At 35.9% G+C, this 17,676-nt stretch overlaps 1 protein-coding gene across 1 annotated transcript in view; it reads right to left on the bottom strand.

Moving 5' to 3' along the window:
- The window catches only part of LOC306877242 (TBC1 domain family member 8-like), a 31,422-nt gene that overhangs the window by 6,045 nt on the left and 7,701 nt on the right, over window positions 1-17,676 (bottom strand). Inside the window, exons 5-17 of the mRNA XM_079428883.1 lie at window positions 16,628-16,868; window positions 13,834-14,041; window positions 13,146-13,343; window positions 12,695-12,856; window positions 11,359-11,509; window positions 10,023-10,237; window positions 8,709-8,826; window positions 7,275-7,560; window positions 6,237-6,342; window positions 4,895-4,993; window positions 4,742-4,810; window positions 1,180-1,435; window positions 40-105 (exon numbers count right to left, since the gene is read on the bottom strand). Of these exons, the coding sequence (XP_079285009.1) occupies window positions 40-105; window positions 1,180-1,435; window positions 4,742-4,810; window positions 4,895-4,993; window positions 6,237-6,342; window positions 7,275-7,560; window positions 8,709-8,826; window positions 10,023-10,237; window positions 11,359-11,509; window positions 12,695-12,856; window positions 13,146-13,343; window positions 13,834-14,041; window positions 16,628-16,868 (2,175 nt within the window). The remainder of the gene's footprint in view (window positions 1-39; window positions 106-1,179; window positions 1,436-4,741; window positions 4,811-4,894; window positions 4,994-6,236; window positions 6,343-7,274; window positions 7,561-8,708; window positions 8,827-10,022; window positions 10,238-11,358; window positions 11,510-12,694; window positions 12,857-13,145; window positions 13,344-13,833; window positions 14,042-16,627; window positions 16,869-17,676) is intronic.

Here is a 17,676-nt window from a genome sequence, read left to right as displayed (position 1 = left end):
CATCATGTTCTGCAGTGTGTTTAACTGAAGGGACTGAACCTGGAGGGATGTGCAGTCGATACAGCAGCCGGATCTTCTCGCTCAGCTCCGCACAGAACAGAACATCTGCAGAGAAACACTGCGGTCAGTGATGGAGGAAAACACACCTGCGTCTCATTAGGGCTGGGCGATCAATTTTTTCTAGGGCCGTCAGTCGATTAAAATATTTAATCTAATTAATCACAAAATAAATCTGGCTGTGAAAATACCCACAAAAGATTACTTCAAGCTATTTTTGTGTTAAATGAGAAAGTATCACGTAGACATTCATTCATTCGAAGGCTGATTCATTCAGGAATGAAGCTGCTCTCTTTATGAATATGCAGGCTATTAAAGACAATATTAGCTGATTAGATGGCAATGCTGACCTAAAATGCTAAATGTTTGCCCTCTCTCTCTCTTCAGCGTTCCCACAGACCTCAAATACATCAAATATTACCCTTTTTAGACGTAGTTTTTGAAGTAAAGAGTAAAGAAAATACTATACAAAACTTACTGAAACAACTAGGCCATCATGTTAAGACTGTGTCTTAAGAACTAGTTTGACCAACTAGTAGCGCCAAGATCAGCCTTACTCTTCCAATACAAATACAACCAATCTACCTTTTCATAACTGAATTTAAAAAGCTATGACCAGTCTTTGCAGAAAAAAAATTAGATGACTAACTTAAGACTAGTCTAAACAGTATATGCAACCGACCCTAGTCTTTATTTACCCTTGTAAGCCCCCCCCCCCCCCCTCCTAAAAACACTTTATTTTATTTGTTTATTTAACAGGGACAATACTCTAGGCATTGTTACACACAGACGTGTACATAAGGCATATAGCATAAAGCTAGTTTGCAGCTCTCGTCCCTGGTTAGGCTTTTCCATAAAATCAAGACAAGCAATACATTTTTTATTTTTTTTTAATTGGATTTCTCATTGGATCTAAGCAAATCTCACTGCTGACCTATTTTGAACTCAAAAAAGTAAGCTGTCACTGAAAGGTGAGGAGTTTGCATCGGTTTCATTCTGCTTCTGGTGCATAAACGTTATATCAATCTCTTCATATCGCTTTGAGGAAAATGATATCACAGTAATTATCGTTATGGATTTATGGCCCAGCCCTATGTCTGATATCTGAAGAGACCTGCATACCTAGCATCTGAGCGAACTGAGAGAAGGTGACGAGGCCGTCTCGGTCCTGGTCCAGCAGGGTGAAGGCGCGCTGGGCGACGGTGTCCATGTGTGTCCCACAGCTCCACGGCGTCAGCAGCTCATACAGACTCTTAAACTGAGCTCGATCCACCACATAGCGCTCGGTGCAGCTGCCCGCCGCCACAGGAGCAGGAGGAGACGCAGACGAGGAGGCGCAGACGCCCTCACCCCAGTACAGACTGATGAAGTGCTCCGTCTGAAACACAAACCAGCGCTATCAGTGCTGGGGAAACTTACGTTTAAAAGTAATGCATTACAATATTGCGTTACTCCCTAAAAAAGTGACTAATTACGTTACTTAGTTAATTTTTATGGAAAGTAATGCGTTACGTTACATTTTAAATCTGGGCAGGGCTTCAGCAATAACTAAAATCAAACAAGTGTGTCATTTTTGATTATTATTATGGTTGAATTGGATCATCGAAGGTCAGCAGCAAAGACATTGGTTAATAAAATGGGATTAAATACATAAATGATATTTGTCTTATTTAACATATCTAATTATTGCAGGTTTGTATAATATTCTGAGTTTGTATTTGTCTGTTTTTATTGATTTTGAGGAACACTGAATGTGTTTTAATGCAGGTGAGATGAGTAAATACATGTTGATATTTAGTCTAGAACTACAGTAAGATCATGTCGATATTTAGTCTAGAACTACAGTAAGATCATGTCGATATTTAGTCTAGAACTACAGTGAGACCATGTAGATATTTAGTCTAGAACTACAGTGAGACCATGTAGATATTTAGTCTAGAACTACAGTAAGATCATGTAGATATTTAGTCTAGAACTACAGTGAGACCATGTAGATATTTAGTCTAGAACCACAGTAAGATCATGTCGATATTTAGTCTAGATCTACAGTAAGATCATGTCGCTATTTAGTCTAGAACTACAGTAAGATCATGTCGCTATTTAGTCTAGAACTACAGTAAGATCATGTCGATATTTAGTCTAGAACTACAGTGAGATCATGTCGATATTTAGTCTAGAACTACAGTGAGACCATGTAGATATTTAGTCTAGAACTACAGTAAGATCATGTCGGTATTTAGTCTAGAACTACAGTGAGATCATGTCGATATTTAGTCTAGAACTACAGTAAGATCATGTCGATATTTAGTCTAGAACTACAGTAAGATCATGTCGATATTTAGTCTAGAACTACAGTAAGATCATGTCGATATTTAGTCTGGATCTACAGTAAGATCATGTCGATATTTAGTCTGGATCTACAGTAAGATCATGTCGATATTTAGTCTGGAACTACAGTAAGATCATGTCGATATTTAGTCTGGAACTACAGTAAGATCATGTAGATATTTAGTCTGGAACTACAGTAAGATCATGTCGATATTTAGTCTAGAACTACAGTAAGATCATGTCGATATTTAGTCTAGAACTACAGTAAGATCATGTCGATATTTAGTCTAGATCTACAGTAAGATCATGTCGATATTTAGTCTAGAACTACAGTAAGATCATGTCGATATTTAGTCTAGAACTACAGTAAGATCATGTAGATATTTAGTCTAGAACTACAGTAAGATCATGTTGATATTTAGTCTAGAACTACAGTAAGATCATGTTGATATTTAGTCTGGAACTACAGTAAGATCATGTAGATATTTAGTCTAGAACTACAGTAAGATCATGTTGATATTTAGTCTAGAACTACAGTAAGATCATGTTGATATTTAGTCTAGAACTACAGTAAGATCATGTTGATATTTAGTCTGGAACTACAGTAAGATCATGTAGATATTTAGTCTGGAACTACAGTAAGATCATGTTGATATTTAGTCTAGAACTACAGTAAGATCATGTTGATATTTAGTCTGGAACTACAGTAAGATCATGTAGATATTTAGTCTAGAACTACAGTAAGATCATGTTGATATTTAGTCTAGAACTACAGTAAGATCATGTTGATATTTAGTCTAGAACTACAGTAAGATCATGTTGATATTTAGTCTGGAACTACAGTAAGATCATGTAGATATTTAGTCTAGAACTACAGTAAGATCATGTTGATATTTAGTCTAGAACTACAGTAAGATCATGTTGATATTTAGTCTGGAACTACAGTAAGATCATGTAGATATTTAGTCTAGAACTACAGTAAGATCATGATGATATTTAGTCTAGAACTACAGTAAGATCATGTAGATATTTAGTCTAGAACTACAGTAAGATCATGTTGATATTTAGTCTAGAACTACAGTAAGATCATGTTGATATTTAGTCTGGAACTACAGTAAGATCATGTAGATATTTAGTCTAGAACTACAGTAAGATCATGTTGATATTTAGTCTAGAACTACAGTAAGATCATGTTGATATTTAGTCTGGAACTACAGTAAGATCATGTAGATATTTAGTCTAGAACTACAGTAAGATCATGATGATATTTAGTCTAGAACTACAGTAAGATCATGTTGATATTTAGTCTAGAACTACAGTAAGATCATGTTGATATTTAGTCTGGAACTACAGTAAGATCATGTAGATATTTAGTCTAGAACTACAGTAAGATCATGTTGATATTTAGTCTAGAACTACAGTAAGATCATGTTGATATTTAGTCTGGAACTACAGTAAGATCATGTAGATATTTAGTCTAGAACTACAGTAAGATCATGTTGATATTTAGTCTGGAACTACAGTAAGATCATGTAGATATTTAGTCTAGAACTACAGTAAGATCATGTTGATATTTAGTCTAGAACTACAGTAAGATCATGTTGATATTTAGTCTAGAACTACAGTAAGATCATGTTGATATTTAGTCTAGAACTACAGTAAGATCATGTTGATATTTAGTCTGGAACTACAGTAAGATCATGTAGATATTTAGTCTAGAACTACAGTAAGATCATGTTGATATTTAGTCTAGAACTACAGTAAGATCATGTTGATATTTAGTCTGGAACTACAGTAAGATCATGTTGATATTTAGTCTAGAACTACAGTAAGATCATGTAGATATTTAGTCTAGAACTACAGTAAGATCATGTTGATATTTAGTCTAGAACTACAGTAAGATCATGTTCACACACAACGCTCTGCACTTACTCCTGATTTCTCTCAACACCAGAGCTGTCACTCAATACATCAGAAACACAGGAACTGGAGTTATGCATTTGAAAAAGTAACTTATATTTCCTTCTAAATTAAGTAGTAGTGTGTTACTTTACTAGTTACTTAAAGTAATCTGATCACGTAACGCGCGTTACTTGTAATGTGTTACCCCCAACATGATACCAAAAATCTAGTAGTCGGTACAGATACCACTAAAAGTACACGATACTCAATACCACAATAATAAGCATTAACTCTTTTATTTAACATTAAAAGAACCACAACATTAGTGGCACTTGGCCTTCAAATAATAAACACACATGCATGCACTCGCAGCTCACGCACGCGTACACACCTTAAGACTAAAACTTTAAATATCTGACAAAATTAACACTAGTCACAAGAGTCAGTGTGGCACCTTGAAGAGGTCGTAGAGCTCAGACAGATCTTCCTGCGACAGAGACACGTCCGGTGTGACCAACCGCAGCTGCAAACACACACACACGCACACACTTAACCTCCGGACACAGAGGTGTGCAGAAGCGTTTCAGAGCAGCTGAAGGAGTCTCACTGCGTTGTCTTTGGTGGTGTCCTCGTGCGCCTGCAGCACATGAACGCGGTGACGGCATCGCAGCATCTCCACGTGCTTCACCGTCACTCCGCCGAATTTCTGACAGCAAACAGAGCAAGATGAAGAACAGATGATCAGCACAACACCAGATGAGCCAGAGCATCTCAGACTGGACACAGATTAAGAGTTCGTCAGCACCTGACATACTTCAGTCAATCAAATATTGTGAAGATATGTAAATGCACCAGCAGCAGACTGAAATTACCACGATGCCCTTTCCCTTTTGATTGCACTCAGGATACGACATCAATTCTCATACCCAGACATACGATATTTGCTGATACCTCAAAACATTCTATGATATGATTCGATTCAAGACCATATTTATCCATATGATATGTGTCCCGCAGCACAAAAGCAGTCATGAGTAGCACAGGTATATCTGTAGCAATAGACAACAATACATTGTATGGATCAAAATTATACATTTCTCTTTTATGACAAAAATCATTAGGATATTAAGATCATGTTCCATCAAGATATTTAGTAAGTTTCCTACCGTAAATATATCAAAACTTCATTTTTGATTAGTAATATGCATTGCTAAGAACTTCATTTGAACAACTTTAAAGGAGATTTTCTCAATATTTAGATTTTTTTGCTCCCTCAGATTCCAGATTTTCTAATAGTTGTATCTCAGACAAATATTGTCCGATCATAACAAACCATACATCAATGGAAAGATTATTTATTCAGATTTCAGATGATGTATAAATCTCAGTTTTATAAAACGACCCTTATGACTGGTTTTCTGCTCCAGGATCACATATTATTTTATTTCATTTCATGTATTTATTAAGCACCGACAAACACAACAGCAGTTGACCATAGTGCTGTACAAATAAAATAAAAAACAGGAGAAACAAACGAAATACAAAAATAATTTAATATTAGTGCTGTCAAATGATTCATCGCAATTAATCGCATCCAAAATAAAAGTTTTTGTTTACAGAATATATTTGTGTGTACTGTGTATATTTATTATGTATATATAAATACATTCACATACAGTGTATATTTAGAAAATATTTACATGTATTTATAATATATTATGTCTTCATAATTTATATTAATAACTATAATGTATTCTTTTTTTTATATATAAAAATAACTTTAAATGTCTCTCTTACTGTGTGTGTATATATATATATATATATATATATATATATATATATATATATATATATATAGTAGAGGAGATATTGTCTCTCAGCAGGACCTTCCTGGTTAAATGAGTAAATAAATAAATATGCAGTGCAGATGTGAAGTGTGTGACACACACCTCGTACGCTTCAGTGATGAGCGTGGTGATGTTCAGATGAGGAGAAGCTCCTGCATCTTCAGGACAAACGTCTGACTCCTCCTCATGTCTGACCTGCTCCAGGAAACTAACACCACACATATCAAATCATGAACCTCCTTCAGAACTCACTGAGCATCTCAGACAGATCACTCACAGACACCAGCGCTGAAGACTCATATCAAGCCACATCACAAAACATCACCACAATTATAATGGGTTTTCATTTGTTTATGACATTTCCTAAAGATACACTAGTTTTTTTAGTGTTCATAAAATAATTCTTGTTTAAACATCACTATAATAAACAGAGAACAAGCTGATAAGTTTGATTCATATGAATCAGTTCAAAGGGTTTCAGTGAATCGATTCAAAACTCTGAATGCATCCTCGCTCAGAAACGATCACTGAAGTATATCTCGGTGTTATTCATATTAAAGTGTTTCTGTAAATATCTGCAGGTAAATATTTCGCTTTATGGGTATGTATTGTTATATTGCTGCATATAAATGATTATGATTAAATATGAAATATTGGTGCATACAAATGAAAATGATTAAATATGAGATATTTAATGATGAATGAAAATACTGATTATGAAGGTGCATATAAATGAAAATAATTAAATGAAATGTTTCATGATTCATTCAATTATTAAATATGAAATGCTGTTGCATGTCAATTAACACGATTAAATATTAAATATTTAATGATTAATGCAATTGTAAAATATGAAATATTGGTGCATAAATGAAAATGATTAAATGTGAAATATTGAATGATTAATGACATTATTGCAAATGAAATATTGATACATATTAATGAAAATAATTAGATATGAAATAATAAATATTTAATTATTCCTGAAATAAAAAATTATTAATGTGTTCATTTATTTAAACTAGATTTTACAGTATTTTACGTTTTACATGCAACATTTAGAATCTCCCTGACTATAATTTATTCAGTTACTCGTGGACCCTTCTGACTGGTTGTGTGGTCCCGGCTGGAGTGGATCACCTGGTCAGGATCATGAGCGCGTGTCCGTCGTCGCTGCAGGTGGTCAGCTCGGCCGTGTTAGCGTCCAGCACAGCGAGTGCGATCTGGAAGACAGCTCTGATGCCGTGGTAGAAGAAGCAGTCGAGGACACACAGAGCGCTGCGGAAGGGCAGCACGCTCAGGAACAGTGTCAGGAACCACGTGAGCGACGCCGACGCCAGCGGAGAGAGGTCAGGAACACACTCGGACAGCTCCGGCAGACGCTCGCGGATCAGCTCCTCGAACACCGACTGATCCACCTGAGCTCCTGACAGACAGGAAGTGACATCAGCAGCGTTACACGAGCACTAACCCAAACACACGTTTCAGGAAGAGCTGAGGGAACAAATGAGCCTTCGTTTTACAAATCTATGAATCACTGTACATTACATTTCAGGATTCCAGAAGTTTAAAGAGCTGAATAATATTTAGAGTTTTCGCCAGAAGAAAAAAAATTGCTCCTTAAAATAAAATAAACATAAATAAAAAAAAATATATATATATATATATAAAAAACCCCCACTTAAACTTGTTTTATTTAAAAGCTAATTGCCCATTTTCATTTAGTGTTCATTAACTTGATATGCTAAAATAACTAAAAATAATAAGTAATTAAATAAAAATGATAATTAATTAATTAATTAATAACAAATCCACAATGGGATATAAAAAATATTAAAAAAAATTTTTTTTTAATTATTAAAATATTAATTAAACTTAAAAAAAGTGTTACCTTTTTAAAAAAAAAGTCTATATAATTTTTATTATTTTTTATTAATAATAAAAAAGAAAATGTTGCATTGGAAACTAGCTGAAATAAATTAAGTATTTTAATATTTTATTTTCAGTTAAAGTTTTTCACTTTATTTTTTTAAGTTTATTGGTAACACTTTATAATAAGGTTCATTAGTTAATAACATTAGTAACCATGAACTAAGAATGAACAATACTTCTACAGCATTTATTAATCTTAGTTAATGTTATTTCAGCATTTACTAATGCATTATTAAAACCACAAGTTGTGTTTGTTAACATTAGTTAATGCAGCGTGAACTAACATGAGTAAACAACTGTATTTTCATTAACTAACATTAACAAAGATTAATAAATGCATTGTTCATTGTTTGTTCATGTTAGTTAATACAGTAACTAATGTTTACAAATAACACCTTATTGTAAGTGTTACCAGTTTATTGAACTTTTTTTGTAAATGGTTTTAGTTTTAGTTACCTCTAATAACCCTGTTTCTGAAATGTGAACTGGACCAGTTTTTTGCAGTTCTCTGAATCAGTGGCATTCAAAACATTCATCACAAATCATTTACTACCTCACACTGTAAAAACAGCAAAGAGCAAAGCAGAGTGATCTGGAGGAGAAGGGAATGGTGTTGGTGTCGAGTGATAGTGAAGCACGCACCGATGACCCTGCGGTTGAAGTAGTCGGGCAGCATCCGCTCACACACAGTGACCAGCAGCCAGAACGCTTCCTCCTCTTTAGTGTACAAGAGCATCACAGACGCCAGGATGTTCATGGACTGCAGAAAACACACACGTCAGCGCTCACAAAATCACCACACTTCCTTCATCTGATCAGTGTCCGCTAGAGCTGTGCAATTAACTCTTTCCCTGCCAGCGCTTTTGCTGATTCTCACTAAAATTTCATGGCCCCCAGAATATCTTGTTGTATGAATGAACATGCAATACATCCAAATAAAGAACAGAGCCTCTGCTTGCCAACAAACAAACAAAAATCTGTTTTATTCTAGCTTCAAGCACTGTTTTTTTTTAATGTAGGTAGGTTTCATAAAAAAAAAAAAAAGCAACATTTTGAACAAAATCACATTTTTATCAAATTCTACATCTGCATCATATTCAGTGATATCATCAAAGTAGATGGCTTCCATCAGTATCCCAAAGCTTGCCTTTAACACTTGTCTGGATTGACATCTCACTCCATAACATTAGCCAGTTTTCATTTATATGCGTTAGTGTTGATGATCGCATTATTTTTCATATGCATATTCTTACATATGAGATCACTGGTTTCTGCGTCTTCCTGGTCTGTGCTTTTGATCGAGTGATTCTAGACTCATTCAGGAGATGCATAATAGCGCCCCCGAGCGTATAACAGTGAAAACACGGAAGCCTGGAAAATTCTGTGTTTGGCGGGGAAAGAGTTAATCGAAATACAGATTCGATTTCGGCCTCCAACGATTATGAAAATACAATAATCAAGATTGTGCCCCATTCTAGGATTTATACGATTTATAAAGTCACAATCGCGAGTGATATAAACTTATAGAACATATCAGCCCCAGCCCCCCTCCCCCCTCAAAACTAGACTTTAATTCGCAATTGTGAGTTTATATCACGCAATTCTGAGAAAAAAAGTCAGAATTGTGAGATAAAAAGTTTTTGCTTAAAACTAGCAAAAATATGGGGCAAGAAAAATAATCTTGTTTAGCGTTTGAATTAAGATTATTTTTCTTACCCCATTGACAGATATTTTTGCTTGTTTTAAGCAAAAACTAACAACATTTAGATTTTTTTTTTCAGAAAACAAGACATAATATCTTAAGTCATTTTACAAGTAAATGCATCTTGATTCAAGAATGTTTAGATATTTATACTAGAAAACAAGACAACAATACTAAGCAAGAAAAATTTATTTTTTGCAGTATAGTACAAATATTGACCCAAATAACGGTGCATATGATTATGGCATGAGCACCTGGCAGTAGCCGATGGCGGGGTTTCTGAAGGCGTAGGCGGTCAGCACGCGGCGCAGCGCTGAGATTCCCGTCTCGTTCTGGAAGGCCGGATGCTCCGGCAGCGAGCGGTGCAGATCTCGCTCTATCTCCTCTGTGGCGATGCTGGTTTCTCCTCTGCATTTCTCCAGCAGATCCGTGTAGTAGCTGGGATGAGCTGCCAGCGAGGAACAGGCGTCTGAGAGACGAGATACAGAGATGATACACACAAACACACGCTTCAGAAGCCCGTTCCCACCACTAAATAAACAAATTAAAGAAAATTACGACTTTTTATCTCACAATTCTGACTTTTTTGACACACTATTTTCCTATTTAGTACTGTAAAGCTGCTTTGACAATCTGTATTGTTAAAAGCACTATATGAATAAAGGTGGCTTGACTTTTATTCTCAGAATGGCAAGATATAAACTCACAATTATGAGCTATAAAGGCAGAATTGCAAAATATAAACTAGCAATTCTGACTTTTTTCTTTTATTTTTCTTTATAAGACGCAATTGCGAGTTATTAAGTCAGAATTGTGAGATATACACTCGCAATTCTGAGAACATAGTCTTTTTTTCTCTCAAAATTGGACTTTATAACTCGCAATTGCGTCTTATAAAGAAAAAGAAAAACAAAAACAATTTTTATTTATTTATTGGCAGAAACAGACTTCTATAGAATGATGTGACAAAGTCAAATTAAAAGAAAGAGAGATGGTGGTTGTAATTCTCTAAGGAACGTTTCCCTGAGCTCTAAATGAGTTTATCTAGAATGACTAAAGTCTTCTCTGAATGACACACAGAATATTCCTCACATTAAACATAGAAACAAACATATGAGGATCCAAAATCACTAAATCACAATGTGCCTTGATGTTTTTGTTTCGACACGCCTTGTATATGTGCTGATTGACATTAATAAAGATCAGACAATAACTCCATGGTCATCTATTTTAATACAAATAAGGTGAAAATGGTTGTAAGAAATATTTACCAAATATTAAATTTTGGATCATGGGTTCACACACATACAGCATGCAGAGGGATATTAATAACCACCAGATTTACATTGTTACTGTATTTTTTGCTCTTGTGAGCACAGACTGTGTATGAGGAGCAGATGATCCACATAAATAACCAAATAAGCGTGTTGATATGAGCATCTCTACACAAAGCAGCAGAAGGGGAAGTGAGTGTCTGCTCAGAGGCTTGAGCTGGACAAATATAGAATGACTAAAAACATCATGGAAGTGACTTTCTTTTGTTCTGTGTCACCCTGTCAACTTCTCTCTTTCTTCGTTTCCATCTCTCACCTGAGAAGTTGAGCCACAGCTCTCCACGCAGAGACTCGGGGATCCCCAGCGCCACCAGCTTACGGATTTTATCCGTGCGGAACATGTGAACGCCGCGACCGAACTCAGTGAAGTGATCCTCCCACAAACGCTCTCGAACCTGCTCCGTGTTCTGATGGAGACAAAAACATGTTCAGCCCACAATACGACAACAAGAGGAATTACATGCAAAACTGCATTTTGAATAAAGGCTATTTTTAGAAGACTTAAAGGGATAGTTCACCAAAAAAAAGCTAATTCTGTCATCATTCACTCTCCCTCAAGTTGGCCCAAACCTGTATGAGTTTCTTTCTTCTGTTGAGCACAAGAAAAACTAAACAGTTGCCGGTATCCATTGACTTCCATAATACACAAAGAAATATTATGGACGTCAATGGGGACCAGAAGCTGTTTGGTTACCAACATATTTGGAGCAACATGAGGGTGAGGAAATTATGACAAAATGGGTGAAATATCCCTTTAAGATTTTTTGTATGTGACATTATTTTTATGACAATTAAACAATTTATCCCCAAAATCTCATTACTGTAATGCATTCATTTTTTTAAAGTTCAGTTTTATTAATTTATTTATTGGTTTATTTGAATACGGCCAGTACACACACACACAAAAAACATGGTTCCAGCCATAAGCTGAACAATATGCATTGAACATGGAGAGTATAACATCAGCTAATTACGTAATTACAATTATTAACAAATATACATAATTTTGATTGTGATGAATTCTTTGTTTTTGGAGCAAAATAAGAAACATCTTCATTCTGTTCAGGAAAGTGATGTAGCTCTGTTCCAGGGTTATCATAGATAATTAAAACTAAAACGGAAGTTAAAACCACAAAAAAAATCGTTACTTGAAATAAATGTTAACTGATTTTTATTTATTTATTTTTTGTGCTGACAAACAATTAATCGTGATTAATCCAAAATGAACGTTTTTGTGTACATAATATATGAGTGTGTACTGTGTATTTTTATTATATTTGTATATATAAATGCACACACACGCATGTATATATTTAAGAAAAACATTTTGTTTATATATTAAATATAATATAAATATATAAATGTATATACATGCAAATATTTTCAAAATATATACTGAATGTGTGTGTATTTATAATAAACTGTACACATAAATATATGTGTACTTGATGCACCAAACTAAACTAAAACTGAAATAAAAATTAATAAAAAAAAACTAAAATTTTAACTAAAATTGAAATGAAAACTGAAAATATAAAAATAAATATTGCTAAAAATGATAACAGTATCTGAAAGTGATCATGGTCACTCACACTGGTCTTGTTCTGAGCGTCTGATTGGCTGGGGTGGAATGTGGGCATGAGGTCCGTGTGGACCGTGTGACGCAGAGCTTTAGCAGAGATGATGACGCTGCTGTCCTCTTCGTCTGATTGGACGGTGTCGTAACAGAAGGTGTAGTATGGTGTGGTGGAGATCTAGAAAACACGCGCTGCATTATAAGAGCTGCTTCACACTGAACATGCTTTGCATTAAAAATAACAAATGTTTTTTTGATGATATTCAAATGTTAATTTTTATATATATATTTGTTAAATGTGCATGTTCAGCATCATGTACAGTGATTAATATGTGATCAAGCCTTCCATGAATTATTACTAGTGACCTATTCTAATATGTACAAAGCTTAGAAGAACGAGCAGTGTTTAAATGTCAGTGAGATCTGTCAGCTGCCCTCGCTGAGACAGAGAGTTTCAGGACTCATACTGTGGATTTCTTGCGCTGATCGTGTCCGCGGATCAGGTTCTGTTTCCAGTGCAGATCACGCAGCCGGTGCCTGACGTTCTCCACCAGCTCGTCCCGATGGAGCAGCTCGATCAGCTGGAACGCTCGCTTACAGCGGACGCTGATGATGACGGGGTTAGGAAGAGTGCTGGTGCTCTCCGCCTTCTCAATGGAGAGGATCTGCACACACACACACATACGCACACACTTTAATGAGGGTTTCATTAATACATCATCTCTCCTCATGGAGGAAATAAAGTGTGAGCTGAGTTTGGTTTCTCTCAAGATTTCCTCCATTTCCGTCCTATGATGGAGTTTGGGTTCATTGCCACTGTTGTTTCTGGTTTGATAAGTTCAAAAAGTCCTTATTGATACATTTATGGTGCTTTTTGTCCATGTTGATACATTTATGATGTTTTTGTCCATGTTGATACATTTATGATGTTTTTGTCCATAATAATATATTTATGGTGCTTTCTGTTCTTATTGATAAATTTGATACATTTATGGTGCTTTTTTCCATATGGATATATTTATGATACATTTATGGTGTTTTTGTCCTTATTGATACACTTATTATACTTTTATGGTGCTTTTGATTTTTAGGTGAACCCTTCGTATAGTTACTGAGCAGCTGATGATCTCTGAGTGCTGTGTGATGAGTCTGTACCTCTGCGAGGGGTATGATGAGAGTACACTGGCCCTCCTCACGGCTGCTGAAGCACAGATACCCGTCTGTGGTGTAGACCGTACCCGGCGTGTGGCAGCGGGCGTGAGGAGTCCAAACCGAGCATGACATCACTTCCTGCAGACGCTCAGCCCGTGGCAAGCCAAACAGAGAGAGCACATGCTGCCTGAGAGCCTGTTCCTCCAACACCCTGTGAGAGACACAAACACACACCAGGGTTCGTCCAGAAACTGCAAAATGAAACTCCAGGACTTTCAAGCACTACTTTTTTGGTTTTCAAGGACTAAAATCGGAGATCACAATCTCGTTATCTTTCAAATTCTAATAAATAAATGAATAAAACAAAATTATACAAATAACATGCAGCACATGCAAAGCATGCAATGGCTGTGGCAACTTTAACATTTGAAAGGACACTATGGCAAAGTTTTAAATTTCCTTATTCAAAGTGATTTTTTTCATGAATATATGATTAACCTGAAGAGTAAAAGCTTCATCATACACTTGGAAAATTATGAGCTATATCACGTTCATGGACACTAGGGGTGTGACAATACATTTAGCTCGTCAGATGAGACAAAATATAGATACTTAGTTCACTAGAACGAGACAATATTTTAATACTATTTTTAAGAAATTTTCAATGACAAAATATTTGTGTTTTAATCACAAATAGCAAGACGCTGAAAAACAATGGAATTGTATTTAGATTTTTTTTTTACTTATCTAGAGCCGTAAACAACAATTATTTAGGTAATCAAGTAATCTACTGATTATTTTGACAAGTGAGAAATCTGATAGCAGACCTAAGTGGCTTTAATATGACTGGATTTATATATATTAAACTAACCATGAGACAATAATAATTGGTTTGAATAAAGTATCAAAAACCAAGTAATCACATGGTTTTATTGAACAACACTGTTAAAATACAAAGTAATATGCCTGTACTACATAATATGAACATAACCAACTAAAGTACATTAAGCATTATAAGTTAATAACAAATACCTGCAGAGGGTGCCAGCGGCCTGGTGATGTTTCACTTTACAGCTGGATTCAATGAGGTTTAAATCCATATAATTTTAATATCTGGTCACAGGCAAACTCAGAGCGAGGGTTTGAACTTATTTTAAAATCGCGATGTACAACAAATCGCATATTTCTATATGTTGATGTATTCTCCTGTGCTGGCATGGGTTTCTAAAAGATTGACTTTATAAATCTAGTGAGATAACGTGCACTCTTTTCCCAGATGAACAAACTCACAGCATATGCAGAGGAAGAGTTTGTGTCTGGAGCGGCTGAGATGGAGACGTCAGATTTTATACGCGTTCCCAAATTAAACCAAACAAATAGCACATGCAATAAAATACTGAACAATATAATGCAAGCACCATCACACTCAACTTTATACTGATATCGCGAGACCGCTTTTAACCTCAAAGAGTAATATCGCCAGATCGCGTGAGCTCCGGGCAGCCGGGTGAAGTGGCTCTGTGTTTAGACACGCTGCGTCGTTAATTTAACAAGAAAAGATTGTTTTTGTCGAAAACAAAAATTAACACCAATTTCATACACTGCCTTTTAAACGTTCAAGTACCTTTTCATAAATATGGCTGTTTTCAAGGGTTTTCCAGCACTTAAATTTCAAAGTCAAATTGAAGTACTTCAAGGACCTTGTACGAACCCTGACACACAAACACGTTCATGCACCAGACCACATGATAATGCTAAAGACTTCTGCAGAGCTGACCATTAGAATCAGTAGCACTGCTGTTTATTTGTAGATCGGAAATAGATGAAAGATTCTGAACATCAAAGCAGCAGAGAACAAACCCATGCACATAAATACACATGCAAATGCAGTTCACACCCATCACACAGCCTACAGCACCAGCATGAGTTTACATGCAAACACAACCCACACACTCATGACTGCTGTGCTTACAGCCACTAACAGCTCTAATGCAGCTGCTGCTATAAAGCTGTCGTAATTTGATTCACAAACATCAACTCTATATTCTGCAGACTGTTGTCCTCTGTTCTGCTTTACTTGTTTTCACTGTACATCAACTTCCCCATTAGTGAAGGAAGTATATAAGAATCAAATCCCTTCTGATGATTGACTGGATAGAAAGCAAGAGATATTCAATGAGGCCAATAAAACAGATGATTCATAAATGATGTCTTCCTTTATTACAAGAGACGTCATGCACAGGGTTCCCACTCTTCCATGAACACCATATTCAAGGACTTTAAGCACCATTTATTTTATATCAAGCACCTATCAAATTCACACCCCAGCATATGTAGTGTCATGAAAGACCTTACAGTACTTAACATTTCACTTTGAATGTGTAGGTTTCATAAATTTAGACCAGTTTGAGCAGTCATGTTCAAAGGAATTTAATGAAATCCATTGAAGTCAGTACTGGTAATATTCAAATACAATCACTGTTCAAATAAACCTACCATTAAAATTATAGACTGATCATTTCTTTGTCAGTGGGCAAACGTACAAAATCAGCAGCGAATCTAATAATTTTTTTCCTCACTGTATCTTGTTTGTGGATGTAGATGTCAGAATGTGATTACACATGTATATGTGAAGCAGATGAGGTAAATGTGATTACAGATGTGATGAAGATAGATGTGATGCAGAGGTGACTGCAGATTTAACTTAGATGTGAGGCAGATATAGATGTGATTGCAGATGTAGATGTGAGGCAGATGTAGCTGTTATTGCAGATATGGATATGAAGCAGACGTTCACCTCTTGGTGATGTTGATGGACTCCAGCAGCGACTGGTCGAGCGTGAGTCCACCGCTGTCCAGCAGCCTGCGGAGGGCGATATCAGCCAGCTGACACATGACCCTCATCACCTCGTCCACGTTCAGAAACATGGAGAAATCCCTCTGTTTCCGTCTGGTGTGAACACGGATCACGTCCGTCAGCAAACCCACCGACACACGTTCCAGCCGCGTCACTTCAGCCCACGGGACTAACAGCTTCACTGAGCGCAAAAACACCACGCATGAGTTACACACGCGCCACAAAGATGCCACAAGGGGTCAAATCAGAGCATTTCATTCATTATGTCTAGAGATGCACCGGAATGAAAATTCTTGGCCGAAGGCCCAATACCAAACACGTTTTTTCATGTTTTCCACAATTCTTTTCACCATTGCATAGATTAAATAACCAAAATGTGTTTTTTCCTGTTTTGTCTTGCATTTCAAAGAAAAAAATCAATTACAAAACAACAATTTAAAAATATTTACTTAACACTGAACATTTTTAACATTGCAGCGGACAGTGCATCAACAAAGCACAATTTAACTTAAAATTAATAAGGTAGTAAAATAGTATTTTTGGGCCATTTTTGAGACCCCCTTCTTGAATCAGGCGTGTATTTTTACTGTACAAATAAATGCAGCCAATCAGAAGAGACTTCTTTCATTTAAAACATTAGACAATATTCCAGATCCCAGTGTGTGAATGTTATAATAAATGTATTAATAGAGCTGTTGTAATTATTATTATCATTATTATTGTCTTTTTTATTTTATTTTGCAGAACAACAGTACAAAACTAACATTTATGAATGTTGATGGAGTTCTGTTGGAAACCCGCAGGAAGTCCTCAGTGCTTCTTTTGGTTGACAACAGCAGATTTATGAATGATTCTCATTATGAATTTGGGAAGGTGTTTGTGGCACGTATCACACTGTCACATGCCTTGTAAAAATTCATAAAAATGTCACTGTTTCAGCACAGATTTTCCTCTTTTGGACTCTGAACCCTGGCTAACGAGCGTGTCAT

Source organism: Barbus barbus (genome assembly GCF_936440315.1).
Source record: "Barbus barbus genome assembly, chromosome: 11".
In the NCBI taxonomy this organism is placed as follows: Eukaryota; Metazoa; Chordata; class Actinopteri; order Cypriniformes; family Cyprinidae; genus Barbus; species Barbus barbus.
The sequence above is the reverse complement of the archived record's forward strand: the minus strand, read 5'-3'. Positions and strand labels throughout refer to the sequence as shown.